The 22,102-nt window shown below is 43.1% G+C and overlaps 1 protein-coding gene across 4 annotated transcripts in view; it reads right to left on the reverse strand.

Annotated features, from left to right (window-relative positions):
• Positions 1 to 893: 893 nt before the first annotated feature.
• gammaCOP (coat protein (coatomer) gamma) overlaps positions 894 to 22,102 on the reverse strand; it is a 47,237-nt gene continuing 26,028 nt past the window's right edge. For 2 of the 4 annotated variants that reach the window (XM_075669663.1, XM_075669665.1), the window contains exons 16-24: positions 21,136 to 21,261; positions 18,585 to 18,614; positions 17,447 to 17,500; positions 15,027 to 15,086; positions 14,805 to 14,950; positions 13,950 to 14,121; positions 10,510 to 10,610; positions 2,989 to 3,127; positions 894 to 2,225 (exon numbers count right to left, since the gene is read on the reverse strand). In XM_075669663.1, coding sequence (XP_075525778.1) covers positions 1,987 to 2,225; positions 2,989 to 3,127; positions 10,510 to 10,610; positions 13,950 to 14,121; positions 14,805 to 14,950; positions 15,027 to 15,086; positions 17,447 to 17,500; positions 18,585 to 18,614; positions 21,136 to 21,261 — 1,067 coding nt within the window. In that variant the 3' untranslated portion in view covers positions 894 to 1,986. The remainder of the gene's footprint in view (positions 2,226 to 2,988; positions 3,128 to 10,509; positions 10,611 to 13,949; positions 14,122 to 14,804; positions 14,951 to 15,026; positions 15,087 to 17,446; positions 17,501 to 18,584; positions 18,615 to 21,135; positions 21,262 to 22,102) is intronic. The other 2 variants (XM_075669666.1, XM_075669667.1) reach the window with 2 other exon arrangements.

The raw sequence follows: 22,102 nt of genomic DNA on the forward strand, positions 1-22,102 counted from the left end.
AGGCACATGCCATGTTTCCTGTTCGAGCTAGAGCGAGTCTCGATAGCTTCCAAAACCATGCGAGCCAACAGGTTGCCAGTGCTCCAGTAAAATTTTGCAATACCTGGCTGATCTTTCGCACTGTGTCTGTCTAAGCTGCAAATTTCTCGATGGCAGGACCAGCACCACCAGTGTATGTATATGACCACTGAGATCAAGCAGCGCGCGCAGGCTTGCTCGCTGCTCAGTCTCTGAGGCTATGGGATGCAGCGTGTATCACAGGCGACGTTAGTGCGTGTGGTGTGTGCTTCTTTTTCTACGTCTTCCGTGTTTTTAGCGCTCTAAGTCTTTATTAATGCGACATTAGTATCACGCAGGCGTGTAGTAGTGTCAAGAAGGAAGCAAAGAGCAGGGCGAGTGAAAGAGGGCAACAGTGACGATTAGCCACAAACATGATTTTGAAACTGAAGCTTGAGAGTGTGTTCTTCAGATTGCTTAGCTTCGAAGTCTCGCAAATCTCGTTCTCGAGCAGAGCATTAAGGTTGGTCTTAAGGCATTTCTTGAATCATACAGAAGTCATTGATACCCTGTTTAGGAGGAACAATTATGTTGCAAATTGTTGCAGAAAATAAAGGAAGCTTGAATAAGATTAGAGCCAAAGGAGTGACAAACAAAAATGGATGTCATATAAGCACACAATATTACATATGTGTATGTACTACAAGTTTTCAGCACCATACATTGGAGAATAAAGGTTTTTGGAAACTTTTGGTTTAGGACTCTTGACTTTAGTGTCCGTTTAAGACGTGTAAGCCACATCTTGAACCCTGCACTTTGTCCCCCATTTTATCTGCAGATGGCATGCAAGTGTGCTACGCAATCTGATGCCAGGAATAAACGATGACACACTCGGATATATGACAACTTCTTGCTTTACTTCAGGCATTACAGTCTCTCAAAAAAAAAGAAAAGCAGATCGTCTCTGTAATGAGACTGATGACAACAGCCTTGGTTCAGCATTCAGGTCAGCTATATGTACATTTATCGGCCACACAAGAGTGTTGGCGGCCAATTCTCAACAAGCCAAGGCAATAAAGGCTCAAGAAAACGTTCCCATGGGGTAGCAATAACGCAAAGCCAGGGCAGGACCACGCTGGTTAATTGCGCTTGTTCAAAGTATGCTACACCGGCAAAAAGGCTTCGCTTCTGCTTTTGATGACAACAAATATGAAAATCATCAGCAGGCTCCGGCATTAAAATACTATATAACTGGAGGGAAATGAGCCAGTCCCGACTTTTACACTTCACTGCTTCGACTGCGTCGCAACCCTGCATAATCGAACGAACAAGAAATAAGGTGGTACGAGCAACCAAGCACTGCAACTTTAGAGATGAGCTTCCTGTAGCTGTCTTTTATGCTACAATGCATTGCAAAGTTGATCATTTAATGTTCAGCATAATGTGGGTTACGAGAAAAACAAAGCCTCCCAAGAACAGACGTGTAGATGGCTTGTACTGATGCCATTGCGATTGCCAAGCTGGTGAACCACTAGCCCAGCAAAAAGCTGCTCGTTTCTCCTTTTACATGTGCAGTGAATGGTTCGCCAACATGGTCTCCATAACGTCACGTGCATGCCATCTACTACACTAAAGATTTCTTGGCAAGACTCGCCTTCTGTAAATGCTCAAGAAATGGAGGACCCAAAATGTAAAAAGATTACTGCAGAATATCTCTTGCACACTTCACACATAACAGAGACAGAAAGTATGCAGGAATGTCAAACAATCTCTACAAGAAGGCCCGCTATAGCCCGAGAGACACCAGGCTTTTGCGAGCATAGAATCTGCACTTCCTGGCTGAATTGGCATTCGTGTTGAAAAGAGCAGCAGTAGCGACAAGGTGCGATGGTCACAGAGTGGAATCCTTCGAAGGCGCAACAGAGATAGAGAGACAAGAAAACAAACAAGTCTATAACGCTAGTCCCCTTCTCTTTCTTTTTTCCCTCCCTATCCGACCGCAGAGATGATGACCTGGCAGACGTCGAGGTCTTTGCTGCGCACAGCGAGGTTCATGGTGACACCCTGCGCGACGCCCGTGGTTGCCAGCCGTGCCCGCACCAGCACATCATGGCCACCCCGATAAACGCCAGCCAGCAGTAGCGTGTGTGAGCTCTTGCCATCGGGCACCTTGTCCGAGCGCTCGCAAACTTGCATGCCCAGGAACTGGATGATCTGGTGCACAGCATCTGCGAGGGCGGCAGCATCGTACGCTGAAGTTTCTTCCAATATGATTTAAATTGTCTTAATTATTTAAATGTCATGAATTAAGCAAGCCTGCCCGCTTGTTAACTTTGTGAAGAAATGTCAAGGAAGATGTCAAATCATCATGAAGTGTTCACTGCAGTGAACTGTTTATAACATTTTAATACAGAGTAATCCAATATTAACAGGAGAAACGAATACTTAACAATTTGAAAAAAAATATACTATTGTAGCAAAATGGTTTTACATGAACCATGTTAAAAAATTTGTAACTAGAGGCCTTACAGCCAAAGTGGTTACAATTGTTGTCGACAAGTGATGATAACACCACAAGCTGTCAGTGAATAATGTAATTAATCTGTCTATATAATTTCTTATTGTAAAGAATTCTGAATATTCCTTTTTTTGAAAATTGCATCTTGCTAGGGTCTAGCCATTTCAAGTTAATAAATTTGTACTTTTTCCATTTGGATCACCTTATGCAAAGACTTCTGCTTGGACAGACAAACAAGACTCATGACTTGTATTTATTCTGTGGTTTCCTTACTTCTCGTGATAGTAATCTCCTCAAGTAATCTACCTCAGGCAGTGGGAAAAGTGCCATCTGCCATAGCTGCTGCTTTAAAATTGCATTAAGCCATAGAAAAAGAAAAGAAGAAAAACAAAGGGACAGATTCTACAAAGAGGAGCCACAGAAAGCAGCATAATCTGCGCCTAACTACTTTAGGCAGCAAATTCAAGGATCACCTTGCAATGTCTTCATGGTGCTGAGGGCGTAGGTGTCCTCCACCTGGTTTCCATTGCCAAGCTCTTCCCAGGAGGCAGCAAAGTTAGCCTTGAGAACCTTCTGTACATGGTCAGCCACTGTCAGCTCAAGGTCTTCAAGCTGAAATGCCAAATGCCTATTTATTTACAATACCTCAAATATCCCTGTTGGTGAAGTTTTTCATGACGGCTGGGTGAGTATATGAATTAGTAGAAACAAAAAAATTTACAGCAACTAGCAGAGGAATCAGTTGCAAGAACAGCATGGTATAACAAAAAAATAAAAACCAAAATCGGCAAACAAACAAACAAGAAAGTCAGTTTTGCCAGTCAGGTGAAGCAATGATTGCAATAGAAAATTATTAAACAACTATACGAGGTAAGGTTAGTCATTTTATCAGCTGCATTAGTTGCTGTACATATTCCCTTACTAATTAAATAAACAAGCACATTGTCATGCACGCATAAGCAAACACAAACACATCTCACTCAATGAGCACAGACAATCACTGTCAGAACAGTGGCAGCAGTAGTGAGCAAATTCCTCTTCGTGCTGCCCCTCGTGTCAATGCAAACTAGGCGCATGAGAACACAGTGCACACGAAGCTATCAGCTATTTCAGGTCACCTAACCTTCGAACTCAGTGCAGGTTGACTCCATGGTAGGATGCACGCTGCCACGCTCAGCTGCCGCAGCTGGAGTACAAGAGATGCCCATACTAATCTGCACCCCCACCGACCTAGCGCGTGCACCCTCACCAGCTTCCTCTCTTGTGAGCACAAGAAGACACCACCGCATCAAGCCACCCTCCTTTTCAGCCCACCCTTGCAATCTTTCATTCACACCTGCAGCATATGGCGCACAGCCCAATGTTTTTGCATTTGGACTTTATAAAAAAATTAAATTATGGGGTTCAAACCACTTTCTGATTATGAGGCACGCCGTAGTGGAGGACTCCGGAAATTTCAACCCCCTGGGGTTCTTTAATGTGCACCTAAATCTAAGCAAATGGGTGTTTTTTGCATTTTGCCCCCATCGAAATGCGGCCACCGTGGCTGGTATTCGATTCTGTGACCTCGTGCTCAGCAGCCTAACACCATAGTCACAAAGCAACCACGGCGGGTTGGACTTTATACAATACGTCACGGTGACGGCAGTGATTTGCCTGGAGTGTCCACATAATTGCTATTGCAATAAAAAAGAAATACCAAGGCAGAACATTATCAAATATCACAAAGACAAACAGTATTAAATGTAATGTTTACAAAAATGGGTGTTAGTAAATCAATAGGTATAAAACATGGTAAGTAAAAGAGCACAGAACTCAATAAACACAGTAGGACATCGAAAGAAACATGGTAAAAAGAATGTTACACATACTACAGGCGCATGACGTAATCAGGCAAAAACTGGTTCAATTGTGTACATAGGGTGTGCGAGAGAATCACTCTCTGTTCCCAAACAGATAAATCCTGGCTGAACCCTTCCTACATGAAAGATGCTACAGCTGAAGCCAAAAAATACTGAAATTTCGTGAATTATATTGAAGAATTGTTTGATAACTCAACATATTGATTGTTTATTAAATATTTTCTGACAATAATCTGGAGGAACACTGGGACAGGGCCTCTGCTCTACAGTTGCCACAAGAATTATGTGCGCCACAAGCAAATCAAAATGTTTATGAAGTTTATTCAAGAAATATTCACGTGACCGTGGCCGAAATATTGGTTGCTGTTATGCATCAGTTCTATAAGCTGGTGTCGCTGCTGCATGTAGGTTTGAATATTTGACTGATAAGAAAATCAAGCACTGAAGAATTTGTCAGTGACTGTATTTCTATTCTTTTGAAATAAACTCTGCCTTAAACGAGACATAAATGAAAAATCTTTAAATTATTGGTGTCAATACGACAATCCTAAACATGTTCTAAAAGTTGGTCATTTTAAGATAAGGTCGTAGAAGTTGGCAAATGTGCCTCTTTGTTTAAAACAGGGAGGCATCACCAATGACCCATAGCAAAAGTACTGATTTACTCGATCGTTGCATGAGTTTTTTTCATTATTTACGTTGCTTGAACTTTATCCTTGTGACATTCGAATAACGGCAAAATTGGCCATATTAAAACAAATATTCAAAATCCCGCTATTCTTAGCATTATGTTGGCAGCCTCTACGTTTCTTGTCAATCCAATCTATAGACTAGTCAACCGAAGTCAAAACTAATTTTTTGTTCAAATGGCATTATTTTCACTGTGCTTGTGACTGGTGTCTCAGTTACAGTGCTGCAGTACCTTGTGGCCGATCATGCTTCGACTCTGTTCGTTTAAGAAGTTATGACGGCGCAGTGCATTCGGTATGCTGCCCGCTTTGAGAGTAGGGATGGTCGATTACTTTTCGTATTTGATTAACAATTAATCATGCATCATTTTAGCCTTTAATCGATTAATCGCTTTCAATGCAGGGTTTTTCATAGATTAATTGATTAATCGAAATTGTGGCCAGGCAGTTGAAAAAATTTAGTAGGCATATTTTAATGTTTGAGAGGTGGAACCAGGTTAGAAATATAAGTGTATAAAGTTCGACAAAGAATAATCTTGAATTTTTTTGCTACTAAAGACTAGAGCTGGCACTAGTGAGTGGCCTTTGAAAAGGTAAATAAAAATTCCACCTCCATTCCATCCTGTGAAAGTGGATGTACAGCGAAGCTGTTGCCGACATTAGGCAAGCACAACCGACATTAAGACATTACACAAGCAGCAGCACCATAAGCAATGTATGTCACGCACATATGCACATGTGCAGGAGTACAGCATGCCTCGTCATTTTTTTAGGCCCTCCATTAAGAATAAGTGCATTATTGAGCTAAGTTAAGGTTTAAAAGTAAATTGCGTCAAAAAAATGTGTAAAGTATGACTTACATGCAAGCTGCAGACATGATAGCTTCAGACTGTTTTTCAAATATAGGAGAAAACATAAATCTGTTACGCGGAAACAGAAAAACAAAGCTCTTTCTCAACTGCTGTTTCAGCTGCCATTTCAGCTGCCATTTCGGCTGCCATTTCGGCTGCCATTTCGGCTGCCGTTTCAGCTGCCATTTCGGCTGCCGTTTGAGGTCTGTCTGAGTAACTGCGGCCACTAGGTGGCGGCACCGTTAACACTGCATACATCCTTATTCTTGTAGTCCCTCTGCCTATAGCAAGTGTGTTATTGAACAAATTGAATTTCTCAAGGAAAATAACCTCACAAAATTCATAAATTAGGACTTGCACACAACCTGCAGGCATAATAGCATTGTATTGTAATTTTATACAAGAAAGCATAATTCTGTTAAGCGGAAACTCAAATGCAAAGCCTTCTGCTACTGTTTGTTTTTGTGTGAGCACCATGTACGTGGACACGAAAAATCCCAACCAACTAGAGGTTAACAGCTTTGCTGTAATATATGTTATAAAATGGCACTTAGAGCAGAATACATGGTGCTACTCAATTCCTGTACAGTAATAAGAAATCAGAAACATGGAAAAAGTGAAAGGTGAAGTCCAACTAAAATATGCAAGAAAGTGCAATATGCACAGGGGAAAATAAAATTACTCGTTTAGGATTTTGAGCAATATGCTCTTTTCTGCATAGTGAGGGAATGTCAATTGGCTGGGATGTTTGGGTGGAACTGACACTTTCTCTGAATGGCCGCACAACTAATATGCCAGAATAGACGCTCAAAAGCTACAGATTCACTGGAATTGACACGAACTCCATTGCTATGTCAAATAAATGCTCCAAACTGGCACGAATGCTCAGCCAAGTCCTAAGTGGACTGGGATTAACACTATGATCAACGACCGGGTTGCTATAGTATGCCTTGAATCGCGAGGACATTTCAAGCATCAAGCTTTGATCTGCATGTGAGGAAAGAGAGTAGGAGAGCTCAGCTCAGCATCACTCGGGACTCGCAAAAACAGTTCGACAGTCGCTCTACCACAGCCGCACAGTCACTGCTCGTGCTCTACCATTCTAGTACGAATTCAAAATGTTCATGCCACTCCTGTGAAATGCTAGAAAACAATTGAGCATGTCTAATCAATTAAGTCGATTAAATGAAAGGTGGACATTGATGAAGATTAATCGTTTTACATGGCGCTTATAATCGATTAATCGTTCATTATAATACCAACCCTATTTGAGAGAGGAGCAATTTTAATGGCCGAGGAGCTCGTATATGCTGCTGCAGCTTGGTAGCTCAACGTCACCGAGTCTACACTTTACAGATGGAGGGACCAGCAGGAGGCCCTCTTTAAGTTCAAGGCCGGTCAGAAGGCCTCCGTAGACTCTGCCCTAAATTAGATGTAAATGAAAAATCCTAAAGGCCTGGTACTGCACCCGAATGAAATGGTTGTACCGTTTTTTAAGAAGTACATCATCTCAAACTCACTCGACGGCACAACAGATAACTTGCGATTCTCGGGCGATCATTTTTGGAGATAGTTGCGCTTTTGCGAGACTCTGCTCGTCCCGGCATCGAACCCCTCGAATTATATGGCCAACAGTGCTCTCGGCACTGATAGTGAACTTGGGGCACACTTGTTGGGGATGCTTTTGATGCCAAGTCACGGGAAATTCCGTGGAAGTGAAACTATCTCCAGAAGTTACCGCACAAGGAAAGCTCCGTCTCCTCCTCAGATGACAACAATGAGTTAAAAGAACTCGTTTCTAAATTGTGATTCAATAAAGGTTCCATTCTGTCCTGTTTTCGATTTACATTGGCAGCATTATTTTTTTTTCTTTTGCATGACTGGAAAGTCAAGTTACAAATGTAGTCTTATTTCATTCGAATACATACAGTATGTTATGTGTTTGCAACGTTGCATGACAACACTGCAGCTTGCCAAAGTAATTCGCAGTACCAGAAGTTGGTGAGGTGAATCCTACACATTGTACATTCAATACTGGAGAGTTTTTTAAGTCGTCATATTATGCAGCATTAGCTTCCTCCAGTGGGCCATATAACTTGGCGAGTGGGTTTAAAAAGACAAAGCAATGATTGTGCTACAGTAAAACCTCAAAGCGTACCCGCTTAAACAGTAGTATTGTTTTAAAAGTAGTAAAGTCAAATCCCCGACTCAGTGGCCATTGAACATAATGTGTTTTGTATCCGCATAAACCGTACCAGCTTAGTGCGTACACATTGGTTAAAATGTAGCGTTTTCACTTTTCATCGCGCAAACACGGCAGTGCGTCGTCTTCATCGGGCAGCCCGCCAGAAAAACAAGCCTCAGAGACCGGAACAATAGCCTCCAAGCACCCTGTGCGTTTGCATGTGAAGCCACATCAACATCAACATAATTTCGACGCCGTGCCATGGCCGTGCTATGGCTGTGCCAGAGAGCGTTGTGGCGTCGTGCGGATGCCGGGTGCTTAGCACAGAAGAAAAATTAGACATCGTCCGTGCTATTGAACATGACACAAAGAAGTTGGCGCTGGCACGCGACAGGGATCTGCTGTTGAATATGGTGTGTGGCATTTGGAATGCGAAGTTGCTTGACAGCGCTGCTGCGACCGCGAAGAGATGTCGGCTACTAGGTTCGACTTTTCGCCATCGTTGCCTCTGTTGCTGCCGAAGTGTCGACTAGCGACAGTGATGAGGATGACGCGGAAAGCGACAGCACGGGCAATTCAGGCTTGACAGTGGCAGAAACTGCGCGTTACGTCAGCCTCATGAATGCTATCGTCGCGACGAGAACAGGGGCACGATAACGTAACCCTATTCCAAACGAAAAGTATTCTAAACTCCAGCACCCGGCAATGAAAAAGGCAACCCAGGACTTCTGCAGCACTACTGCGCGCATGCACAGAGAATACGTAACGCCAACGAGGCATCTGCAATGCAAGTGTTTGCCGAGAAGAGGGGGCTGGCTGAAAAGCTGGCACGCAGCTTCAGTAATTTTGAGGCCCCTATCGTCGTGCTAGGCCGCCGCGGAATCAGACGAAAATAACACTTTTGTTGCGCGAAGTGAATAAATACTGCATGTTTTTTCCCCTTTCATTGCACTCTCTCTGAGTTCCGTTTTCGACAGGTAAGTGGGCGATCTCATGCTATTTCGGTTAAACAGTACTACTGTTTAGTACGTACTTTTTCCGAGCTCCGGCCAACTACGGTTTAACGAGGTTTTACTGTATTACGAATGCTCATGGTGGAAGGCTCCAAGTTCTTGAGGCCTTGGAAACAGTTGGAAAACGCTTCTTTTGGTAGAGCTGTCAGCTCCTTTGTCATGGTGTCTTGAATGGCCTTCGCGCTCCCCATCCAGTGACCTTTTAGGGCTCTCTTCACACAAGGAAACAGGAAAAAATCACATGGGGAGAGGTCAGGCGAGTATGGCAGATGGGGAAGTACAGTAATGCTGTGCTTGGCGAGAAATTTTGTCACATTGAGTGCAGTGTGTGGCCTTGCATTATCGTGGAGAAGGCTCCCGTCTAGATGCCCATAAGTAAGGGCGATGGTGTTGCAGTGCATCACGCACGTGTTGGAGCACACGGAGGTAAAACTCCTGATTCACCGTCTGCCCTTGTGGAACGAACTCTTGGTGTGTGACATCCCTGGCATCGAAAAAAACTATCAGCATCGTCTTTGTTTTGGTCTTCTGTCGCTGCACCTTTCTCGATGCCGGAGAGCTTGTGGACCGCCATTTGGCACTCTGCCTCTTTGTTTGAGGATCGTATTGAAAACACCATGTTTTATCTTCAGCAATGATGCTGTCAACGAATGCAGCATCCATCTCTGCCTCGGAGAGCAAATCAGTGCTCAGTGATGCCCGCGTGTTTTTCTGGTCCTGTGTGATGGAGTGCAGCACAAGTCTGGCATTCAGCTTTCGTTTCCCCAAGTTCTCACGCAAAATTTGGTGGAATGTTGTCTTACTAATGTCGAGAGCATCCGACAGCGTGCGGACTGTAATGGTGCGGTCTTGCTGTACGATCTGCCGTGATCTGAGCCATATTGTTTTCATTCTGTGCCCCTGCCTTGTGCTGTCTTCCACCGACGTTCTCCCCGAAATGAACCTTTTGTGCCATTCGAAAACTCGCGCCCGCGATAATGTCTCGTTGCCGTAAGCGTCACGAAGGAGCTCATACGTCTGTGTGGTTGTCTTGCCAAGCTTCACACAGAATTTTATGTTTACACGCTGTTCGAGGTGGACGTCTATCCCTCCACATTCACTCACAGTAGGATACGCAGACGACTAATGAGAACATATTTTTTTACATGTAGTGCCATCTAGCGGGTGCCACACCAATTAACATAAATAGCTCAGGTTAGCCCGAAAAGATGACGCTACACATACACACCAACATTTGTTTTGGGGAATAATTTCTAGAGAAGAAAATAAATCAGTCTCAAAACTTTACGGAGAAAGGTTGCATGAACAAGGTTCTACTGTCCATAACCAGACATGTCACCAGTAAGTTCACAACACAGTGAATGTGTGTTGATGTATGATAGAAAACTACTTACCACATACTCGTCCTCATAACCTTCGTCGTCATCTGGCTCACCGGTGTTGGGATCGCAGTCCTTGACCAGGTACTTTAAAGTGTTGCTGAATGTCCCTGCAACTGAGCATGAACCAATGTTGCAGAACAGTAGCAAGTACACCAAGAATGTATAAATGGTGGCTCTAACAGACTTTTCTCATCAATTAAATGGCCTGTGCACATGCCTCTCTTATAACCGGGTCAGACGGGCAAACTTAGCGACACTTTGAGCAAATGCACTTTGTTTTGCCGAGTCTCACTTTGGTGGTGGGATGCTAGAGGGCAAAATGAGGTGTCATTCAGGATTGATGACAATGACGATCTATGGAGCGAGAAGGCTTGATATGATTCCCAAAATTTGGAGTTTCAGAAACAAATACTCTTTCATCACACACAAAAAAATTCTTATTTACAAGAACCTTTGCAACAAAAAATATAAATGCTATAACCTCATTAATTCATCTATTCATATTGAGCCAATACAACCAAGAAGCATATCCATTATCTATACCATGAAAATGACAGCCACTGTGGGTATGTTAAAAAGAAATCCCCTATCTTTCAGCGTTTCCGGGAAAACCGCTTTGTTTCCTTATACAGTCGAACCTCGACATAATGAAGTTGTACTTGCAACGAAAAACTTCGTTAAGTCGTGAATTTCATTAATTCGAGATTTGAAAGTTACAGCATTAAAAACAACTTCACAAATTCCCAGAGCATTCCTGGTGGATAGTACCTTGTTAGTAAGCACTCATTAACAAAGTGCAAGAAGGTCGGGCCGTAATAGCATGGTTATGAGCGCCAGCGCATCCAATGCTGTTCTTACTGGGAGCAATGCATGGACGGGGCTCATGGCATCCGAGACGTGCGTCTGTTGCTTTGCGCAGTGCCGTAAATCTTGGATGCCATGGCTGACTGCGCTTAGTGCCCTCAGCCGGCGCCCACAAATTAAAAACAAAAAAATGTAAAAAGATATGAGTATTCGTCCTGTGCAAAAAAAAAAAAGAAGAGAGAGAGAGAGGAAATAAAGAAAAGTCAGTTTCAAGACAGAAAGGCGGAGCATTGATGACAATAGCAAAGAGACAACTACACAAGGTAAGGTTTGTAGTTTATTGATATTGTATGCACTCAGGCAAAAATGACAGCTCTCACTTAATGACCGTGCACTCGCAGTCACAACGTAAGCGAGCGTTTTTCACCGTGTCTTGAAAACTTGAGTTTATGCAACAACAAAATGTGTGTGGAGGCACCAGCCATTTTGACTCGACCTTTGCCCTTGCTGCGGAGAGAGTGTATGCATGAGAGAGAAGGAGGCTTGCACATTCCTGCCCCTCCGCTTCTCCTCCCTATTGTGTGCTTAATCATGTTACCATGCGTTCACTTTCTTCCTATCCCTCTTGCGCAGAAGCCCCGCCCTCCCCCCACCCTCATTGTCAGGTCTTGCGTTTCTCTGAGCCCTGCGAGCTGCCGCGCGCCCGGCTGCCTTTGCAAGTTGTTTACTGATGTTACAAATGGCACAGTGGTGTTTCCTCCATACCGGCGCATGCGTACAGGCACGTGCGCTTTAACGGTGGTTTTGCCACTCACACTTTTCTTGCAGAAAGCCGTTTGAATTAAATTTTGCCTCAGCTGATATGTTTATAGCTTTTTGCTAGATGAACTAGCCATACAGGTTCCAAGTTCACGCTTGAGATGGCCGAAAACTTTGTTAAACTGAAACCATGTCATGAAATTACGTTGTTAAATTGCAAGAGAGAATACAGGGTTTTCAATGCAACTAAGATGTATATAGTACTCCCAGTACTATATAAAATATTTACCGAGATAATCTCTAATAGAATAACGGCAACGCTGGACTTTAGTCAACCAAGGGAACAGGCAGGTTTCAGGAAGGGATACTCTACAATGGATCACATCGATGTCATCAATCAGGTAAGCGAGAAATCCGCAGAGTACAATCAGCGCCTCTATATCACTTTCATAGATTACGAAAAGGCATTCGATTCAGTAGCTACCAGCAGTCATAGAGGCATTGTGTAATCAAGGAGTACAGACCACCTACGTAAATACCTTGGAAAATATCTACAGAGATTCTACAGCCACCTTAATTCTACACAAGAAAAATAGGAAGATACCTATAAAGAAAGGGGTCAGACAAGGAGGCACAATCTCTCCAATGCTATTCACTGCATGCTTGGAAGAAGTATTCAAGCTATTAAACTGGGAAGGCTTAGGAGTAAAGATTGATGGCAAATGCCTCAGCAACCTTCAGTTTGCCGATGAAATTGTTCTATTCAGCAACACTGCAGATGAGTTACAACAAATGATTGAGGACCTTAACAGGGAGAGGTAAGAGTGGGGTTGAAGATTAATATGCAGAAGACAAAGATAATGATAATTAACCGGGCAAGGGAACAAGAGTTTAGGATCGCCAGTCAGCCTTTAGAGTCTGTGAAGGTGTACGTTTACCTAGGCCAATTAATCACAGGGAACCCTGATCATGAGAAGGAAATTAACAGAAGAATAAATATGGGTTGGATTGCATACGGTAGACATTGTGAGCTCCTGACTGGAAGCTTACCATTATCATTGAAAAGGAAGGTATACAATCAGTGCCTTTTACCAGTGCTGACATATGGGGCAGAGACTTGGGAGACTGACAAAGAAGCTTGAGAACAAGATAAGGACCGCGCAAAGAGCGATGGAACGAAGAATGCTAGGTATAACTTTAAGAGACAGAAAGAGCGGTTTGGATCAGAGAGCAAACGGGTATAGACGATATACAAATTGACCTTAAAAGAAAAAAAATTGCACTGGGCAGGTCATGTAATGCGCAGATTAGATAACCGTTGGACCATTAGGGTGACAGAATGGATACCAAGAGAAGGGAAGTGCAGTAGAGGAAGGCAGAAGACTAGGTGGTGCGACGAAATTAGGAAATGTGCCGGTGCTAGTTGGAATCTGTTGGCGCAGGACAGGGTAATTGGAGATCGCAGGGAGAGGCCTTTGTCCTGCAGTGGACATAAAATAGGCTGATGACGATGATGATGATGAAGAAGTAGAAGAAGAAGAAGAAGATTGGGAAATGATAATAGTTTGTTGCATCTTGAATTTTATTACATAGAGGTTCGTTATATCGAGGTTCAAATGTAATGCTCTCCAAATTACTGTCAATTTTTTATCCCCAAGAAAGTAACTTTCTGCAACTACCTTTAGTTATTTTTATTATTATTATTATTTTGCTTCTGCCTGTCTAGCTCTACTGGCAGCATGCTCTAATTACATAGCTTTTCATGGGAGTCAATGCTGAGGTAGACATCTGAGTCATGTCCTGTTTACTTACAGCCCAAATGATCTGATGTCTCAGCAATGCATAAGCGAAAAATGCCTAAATGAGAGCCACTCATGAAATGTACGTACCCAGGAGAGGATCTTCGAGCTCCATTTCAAGGCAGACATACGCCGTGCCAGGAACATTGTATGCCAGCTTGGAACAGGGCACTTCCCCGATAACATGGAAGCCCTCTGCTGGCTCCACAGCCACACGCACATGCTCTAGAATCTGGTCGTTGAGTGTGTTGGTACAATCGAACTGCAAAGAGATCAGGGCAGGTAACGCATCACCACGGAATATGGTACGCATAAACAAGGTGCAGGTACAGAGTGGACAATGCACTGTCAATAAATGTGTCAAGGTGACATAATTTTACTCCTAAATGCTGCATATTTTCTTGAAAGAAATCAAAGATAGTTGGAAGATCCTTCTTGCATTTTCTAGCAAGTCCTCACAATATGAAAGGACAATTAAATTTTGACTCAGTGCGCCATCAGTAATGTCCCATTTGTTTTGTTATTTTATTCCGTAAAAATTTTGAATAAGCATTCTAAACCACCACACGTACAAGTTTAATCACTGGCTGCAAGTATAATGACGAATGAATTATTACTACTCTGCCACTGCTTACAGAATACAAGATGTCAAACAACCTGTCAAAGGTGATAATGTTTTTAGAAAGGCAGTCACGTGTAGCAATAGTCCGCAATCTGAAGTTAACCGGAGTAACATCAGACAAGTAGAACGATAATAGGCATGAAGCTTAGTTTCGGTGATTTTTTCCTCGCGACTACTGGACAAAATTGGCAAAAAGAATTCACATTGACGAATGTGGACACTGCGACTGAAGGAGCTAAAGAAGATCGAAATGCAACTGCCGTGGCTAGGAATTGAACTTGTGACCAAGACACTCAAGATAGCGTGCTTGCAAGGAGTCTCACCTGTAATACGATGTGCCTGCTGTAAACGTGTTTGATGCATTTGACAACATACTCCGTCTCGGATTCGGTGAGGCTCACAGCAGGTGAAGACTTGAACAGTGGGCCCAGGTTAAGTGACACGAGCAAGGGAATGGTGTCCAATTGTTCTGCAACAACACAACTATTTAGCGACCTGTCTGCCTCCACATCGGGCTGTTTTTAAGGTACAGCAGCAAGGCTCACCTGCGTACAGATCTTGCCTAGATGCGGCCACTTTGTCCGGTTTGCCCTTGGGTACTGCTTCTGCATCAAGTTGAAGAGGCCGGCGTTTGAGTTGAGTTTATTCACCACATATATACAGCTGTACATAAGTGATTGGCGTTCGCTTTAGTGATCCCCCTCTTAAGGCCTATACTTTTTTATTTCTATGCACACAAGCAACAAAACTGCAGCTCAAAGACAAGGAATCAGGAGTCTTACGTTTTGAGCCCCAGGTCTCAGAAAGTTATGCTTGCAAAGCTCTCAAGTTGGTTCCTGTGCACTTCTCAGCCTTGACAGATGCCCTCTTTGACACTAGACACAAAGTGCTTACCAAATAACTGTGCCTTCAGGGATTACAGAAGTTCTTGTGGAAGAAATTCGAAGGCCTTTAAAGACTTCTAAGGCAATCACGCAAGGAATTTTTATGAACTAAAGGAACTGCCGTGTATGTTTGACAGCTTGAAAACAAGATGTCTTCAATAATGAGTAAACTATACTTTCTTTTTCTGAAGTGCATCAGTGGGACAAGTATGCGAAACGGACTTAGCGAGCGAGCTAACACCACAAAGCTGCTAACTAGATTAGACTAGCTTGATTTCAGAATTGCACTAGCAACTTAACTAGATTAGACTAAGTTGATTTCAGAATTGCACTACCAACTTTATGGCCAGATCTCCAAACAGCCTCCTTCTAAGCTCAGCTGAATGTAAAGGTCAAGAATGTTTCAAAAGATTCAAAGATTTTTGGCAGAATTACAAGATTTAATGCTCTGAAGTAACATAGGAGCTAAAGGAGGGCCCGAGGTTGATCTAGACCAAATGAACATTTTAATGAGCATACAATGTCCAGCACTAGAGCATTATTGTATATTAACCCCATCAATAAATACAGTAACTATAGCAGGGAATCAGACTCACAATCTTGTACTAAAAAATGAAATGCCATATCCACCAAGCTGGCTTTGGAGGCTATGAAAATTATGTATCAGTATTCAAAGGTATTCAAGCAGTGCTATAATCCTGCCAAGCATTTGTCCCTAAGCATGCCACAGTGTAGTCTACAATTCGATGCAATGCCTGGAATGAGCACAAGATCTCTTGCATCGCTGACTGATTCTGTAATTTCTAAGTAGTGCCTTGGAGTTTTACAAGACAGCCAAGAACACAAGTAATAGCCACATTTATGCAAGTGCTCTCATGACAGATGATAGGCAGCTAGCGATTTGCAGCAGCTGCGCTTACAACCTCACTATCATGTAATCAACCATAACAAGTGGCCTGCACTTGGGCACAGGCAATTGCAAAATACTCATACATTATGATGGCCTGAACTAGTGCAGGATTTAACTATACTGCACAGCACCAACGAAAAGAAAAAGTGCAGAATTTATTCCCTATAAGACCATCTGTGAGAGGACACAGAAAACACTAAAAGCAAAAAAATGACGCAAGGAATGGCTCGTTCATTGAGATTACTGTTCAGAAAAGAACTATTTTCCTAACCCTGAGTAACCTTATGCAGTACAGTCGAACTTTGATATAGTGAACATGGATATAACAAAGTGAAGGATAAAGCAAAGTAAATCTAAATACTGAATATGTGCTTATAATGAATAATGGATATAACGTAGGTATTTTCTTGTTGGATGCAGCTGACAATGAAATTTGATTGTATACTTTTCCTCCAAGACAGGTTCTTAAATAAAGACCGACAATTTTACAAACAGATAAGTAGTTTATCTGTAACCTTTTGGCTTTGCTTTAAGTGGGAACATCACCCTACTTTAACATTAAAAGTGAATAAAAGCAGGAACTTAGGAGTGAGAGAGCACAGTATTGCTTAACATGATTGCCTTACGATGGCAATCAGCCTATTTCTTCAGTCAGACAAGACATCACAAAAAGAAGAGATTCCAACTGTTCTGCTAGGGAGCATTAAGCATTAAAGTTGCAGCAGAGCATTCAGACAGATGGAATGGAGCAGACGAGACAGTTCTCATTTAGTATGTCTTTGTGCAATCGCCAACTATCCCTGACCTACAGGCGAAGCATTGCTGCTCAAAATGTTACCTTACAAACACAAGTGTCAAAATTTTTAACTTTCATTTTCTTTTGTTCAAAATGAAAGGAATTCCACCACTAATAAAGCATAGTGGAATCCTCACAGACTTACTCAGTATTTTTGCCTTACGCTACTTTCCTACAACTTTGGCTAACTGTTTCCTCATTGTGACAGCCGTGCTGAAGAGAAAGAAAAATGATCAAAATTCTGATATTCATACTTCTTCAAATAATGGTTTTAGATAAGGCTACCAAGCACAACAACAAACATTGTGACACACAGACGCTTCATTTCACAAAAAAAGAGCAAGCAAAGAGAGAGAGAGAAAGAAGAAGGCAGACCACCAGGTGGGCTGGTGTCAAGAACAGGTGCAAGCGCAATGATCTTGATGGCCGCTTCAAGGAGGGAGGCAACATGCGGAGAGACAGCAGTGAGGCAGTAATGCACAACAAGGTAGCAGGGAAAGGCACATGCAAAAGAAAAAGAACAAACACGGCCCAAATTCCCAAAAGCCCTTTTGAGTAACAGCACTTCCTGGTTGTCTAGTGCTCCACCACACCACATTACATCACATTCAGTCAATACCCCAGTTGGCCCAAGTTTATGTTCGGCTAAAATACAGTGCACAAGTACCTGCCATTCATGACAGTGACTGACCTGATAAGACAATCGTCATGGCAAGCCTCTCTAAAAAAAATTTCGGGGTTTTAGTATCCCAAAACTGCACAGTGAGCTAAGAGAAACACCGCAGTGGGGGGGGGGGAGAAATAGGGGGCGAGGGGGCGGGGGGGCTCCGCATCAATTTTGACCACATGGGCTTCTTAATTGCACAGCTAAAGCATGGTACATGAGCATTTCAACATTCTGCCTCCATCAGAATGCAGTTGGCACAGTCGGGAGTCGACCTGCGACCTCCAACTCTGCAAAAAAACATCTAGTCAATGAGCCAGTGCAGTGAGTGGCAACTGTCTTTCACAGGCTGCACTCGTGTAAGAGAAGTTCTGTCAATCTGGGCTGCAAGGATTACTCTAGCTGCAGGCATATAGGAAAGACCACTGACAAGCTGCAACAAACATGACACACCCAAACTATGCAGGCTTTTCAGACCTTCCTGCCAAATGCAAAAGAGGAAGCACAGCTTTGACTAACAATTATTCACTACTGTCATAAACTGGCATTTCGAAAAGAACAGCTATGTTAGGTCCATGCACTGAGGACTTCACTGAAAAGGGAGCATAGCATTCATTTCAAGCACATAATGGGAGACAGGACAGCCACCAGCATTGCACGAAGAAGGTCCTTGTACACAGCCCCCAACCTTCATGCAAGGAGAGTAATCTACAAATAAAATGAAACGAAGCTGATGCGCTTAGTAACAGGCACTCCCTGTACCTCCTCAATTCTACAACTCATCCCCAAAGAACAGCATTTCTACCAATCACCGCAAGTCGCGCAAGGAACAATCGTAAGAATGCTTACGTCCAAAGGTACCAGCTGCCACAATAGATGCTGTGAAAAATAAGCCAGAAATGGTTGCTCAGTGCCTCACACTTTGGCTGTACACTGTACAGAGGCTCACAAAATACGAAGTCGCAAGCTTAATTTCTTAAAACAACATGGGCTCCTATCTTCGTGTGGCTGCATGGCTACAAATGTTCATCTTAAGGTACCAAAGAAGTTGATACATGCCGCTTGCATTTCTTTCAACTCTCCATGAGGAATTTCGTTATCTATACACCAAACCTATTTGAGTAGTAACAGATAATTGCACTTAACACGCACTAAAGTACTGTCGACTTCCGCTAATTCAACTCTGAAGCGACCAACAAAATTGATTTACTTATCCGGCAGGTCAAATTAAACAGGATGCAGAAAAAACACCAAAACACGCTACTGATTCATTTTGCAGTATTTGCCCAGATTCGAACACGTCCCTGAATCAAGCATGGATCACTTTTTATGTGTCCAAAGTAGAAATGTACAAACGGCATAGGGCACCCAAACAAATCAGAAATCTAATGCACACCTGATTCTTTAGCAAGAAAAATAGGCTAGGGTATAATATTTGTTGCACAGTTGCGACCCGTTTCCTAAAGTGAGCTTCGCCGCAATACATCCGTGTTATGCGGTAAAGCATATGAACGCCGCGAAGGCTATTTTGGTTTTGCATTCGATTGCCTTGCCCCAGGCAACTTTTCGCCCAATTTTCTTTTTAAAAGAAGGGTGCGCGTTAGAATCGGGTAGGTGCCACAACCAGATATTGTGAGTTACGGTTACTGTTTGAAAATCTTCCTAGGGCAGGCCGAAAATAGGTGTTTTCGACAGGAAAGATGTATGTTCAATGCATTCACTGTCCCCTAAGCTCCACTGAGGCAGACACTGCCAGTATAAGGGTCATTATTGGGGTCTAAAACTGGTACAGCGCAACATAAAAAGGAAGAAACAAGCCGAGCCTTTCTATGTTGCACTGTACTAGCTTTATAACGTAATACCAACTCGCCCAATCCTCAACCCTAGTGAACTATTGGGGTCATCATAGGGGTCGGGCGTGTGCGTGCTTACTGGTCAAGTTCAAATTACCTGGAGAAGGTCAATTATAGGATAACATAACAAAAGTTTGGGCTTATAAAAGGGGCATGGGCGACGACCGAGACCTGTGGTCGGGATCTAATTAACTGAAAAATCGAATGAACCGGAGTTGAATTAATTGAAGTCTACTGTATATGGGTGCGAAACATTTTCATACAACCTCAAGCTGTACTATTGAAATGACTATGCATGAAAACCAAAAGCTAGTCAGTTATTACAAGAATACACCTGCATATCATGAAGGGCTGCCATGGCAACATCGGAAATGAGTACCTTTCTTGCACCCCCCCCCTCCCCCTTTCTAATAACTCTAGTGGCAGCCACTTGTTTTAACACCTAGAGACCACCACTAAACTACACCCAAATTTGTGATGCCTTAATCCAACTAAACTGCATCAAGCGCATTGATTTCCCCCTTTTCTTTCACTTAAATTTTGCTTTGATTTTCTGATAAGCAGAGACTCCAAGAGTAATTTCACATGCAAGAAATTAAAAGTTGCTGTTTCACCCGAAAGGCGAAGCATTGATTGCGATAGCAAATTAGTACACAGCTATACAAAAATGGGATAATAAACTGGGCTGAATAAACTGGATAATAAAGATGGGCTGCATAAACTTTTACACATTTGGTTACTAATTAAATACACAAGCCCGGCGTGACGTACGCACAGGTAAACATAAACACATCTCACTCGCTGACGGCGGAAACTTGCTGTCAATATGCTGGAGGGAGGAAGTGCAGCAGCGAGCGAATTGACCTTCGTGCTGCCTCTCGCTTTAACACGAACTAAGCATGCAAAGCTACCAGCACTCAGCATACTTTTTCCACATCGAAGATCACTTTGAAGATAAGGCCCACACGACCCCACACTTTATCCACATTGCAGACTGCTTTCTAGATACGGCCCCCGCGTCATACGCAGCAGCTGCCGGAGTAGAACCTCCCCCCCTTGTCCGCGTCCCTCTCCCTCCCCATGCCTCGCGCACGATGGAAGATGGCGCGCTTACTCCCGGCATTCCTGCCTTGTGCATGCGAGATCGAGCCGTGATCGCTGGGTGACCCTAGCATGTTTTACTCGCACATGCAGCATACAGCGTGCGGTGATGATGTTATCGTGCTTGGACTTTATGCGGAACATCATGGTGACGATGGCAGAAATGTGCCTGGATTTTCCATAGAGTTGCTATCGCAATAATAAGAATCACTGAGAATGACCCAATCTCTCAACAGATATATTTCCTTAAAATTATCTTTTACTCTTTATGCTAGCACAAACAAGCAGAATCACTAGGACAGTTATGGCCACTGGAAGATGACCTAATCTAGCATGATGTTTTCAAATTCAAGGTTGGCACGAAGGCCTATTAAGTGGACTAGGGACCTAGCCGACACAAAAGAAACTCTCTGTGGGACTGAAACCGATGCAAGAAAGGCAATTACCTTGTGTTTTCTTCTCCACAGGCTGCGTGGCGATGGGAACGCTGTTGATGTCGAAGGGAACATCACTTGGCTCGGCCACATAGTGCTGTAGTGCCTTCTCAAGACCCACTATAGAAACCTGCAGCCCTGTCAATGTTACATAACACATAGAATCAAATTCATTAGTGAAGCCTTTCATCGTCAGTAAGCAAAGGTTATGCTTGTACGAGGTATAATGTGACATAATCAGAGGTGGTCGCACAGGGAATGTTGCTGGAGCCAATGTTTCGACACGTACAGTGATCTTCGTCGGGGCGGTTGCTCCTGCTGTGAGTTATTGCTCAGATGAAGACAAATCCGTTTGTCGAAAAGTTGTCTCTAGCAATATTCTTTGTTTGACTACTGTTTATTGCTTAAAGCCTCCATGTTCCCGCAATTCTCCGTCTTGTTTGGCTCATGTTAGGTAAGAAGAAATACAGAATGAAAGTTTGCAAACAGTGCAACACAAACAAGTGTTGATTCACTTAGACTGCCACACTACAATGCTTCAAATCACACCTGAACTCTGTGATATTACTGCTCCCAACACACCGCGCAGTGCAATGTGGAACCAAGTGGATGACACCCTTTCCACCCCTCCGCTACAATAATGCCGCCACCCACAACATGGCACTATGCACGTACTTCTACCAAGGGGTATGAAACATGCTGAGTGGCTGGTGTTTACGACCCTGACCTACCCCTTGGCCACAGGACATGCAGCAGCATCAGATATCAAGGTAATTTTTACTATCTTTGTGTCCTAGCCAATACAGTGTTTGTCACTTCTTTGGCTGTGTATACACTTGCGACAGCACACTCGAATGCACAACTGCATAGCCACTGTGCCCTCATATTAGGTACTTAGAAACTTACAAGACTTATATAGAGGACACAGGAGATACACAGAGGATTGGTTTAAGTTGGCTAGATACTTTATCCTTTATAA

This window comes from Dermacentor variabilis, chromosome 9 (assembly GCF_050947875.1).
Source record: "Dermacentor variabilis isolate Ectoservices chromosome 9, ASM5094787v1, whole genome shotgun sequence".
Lineage (NCBI taxonomy): Eukaryota > Metazoa > Arthropoda > Arachnida > Ixodida > Ixodidae > Dermacentor > Dermacentor variabilis.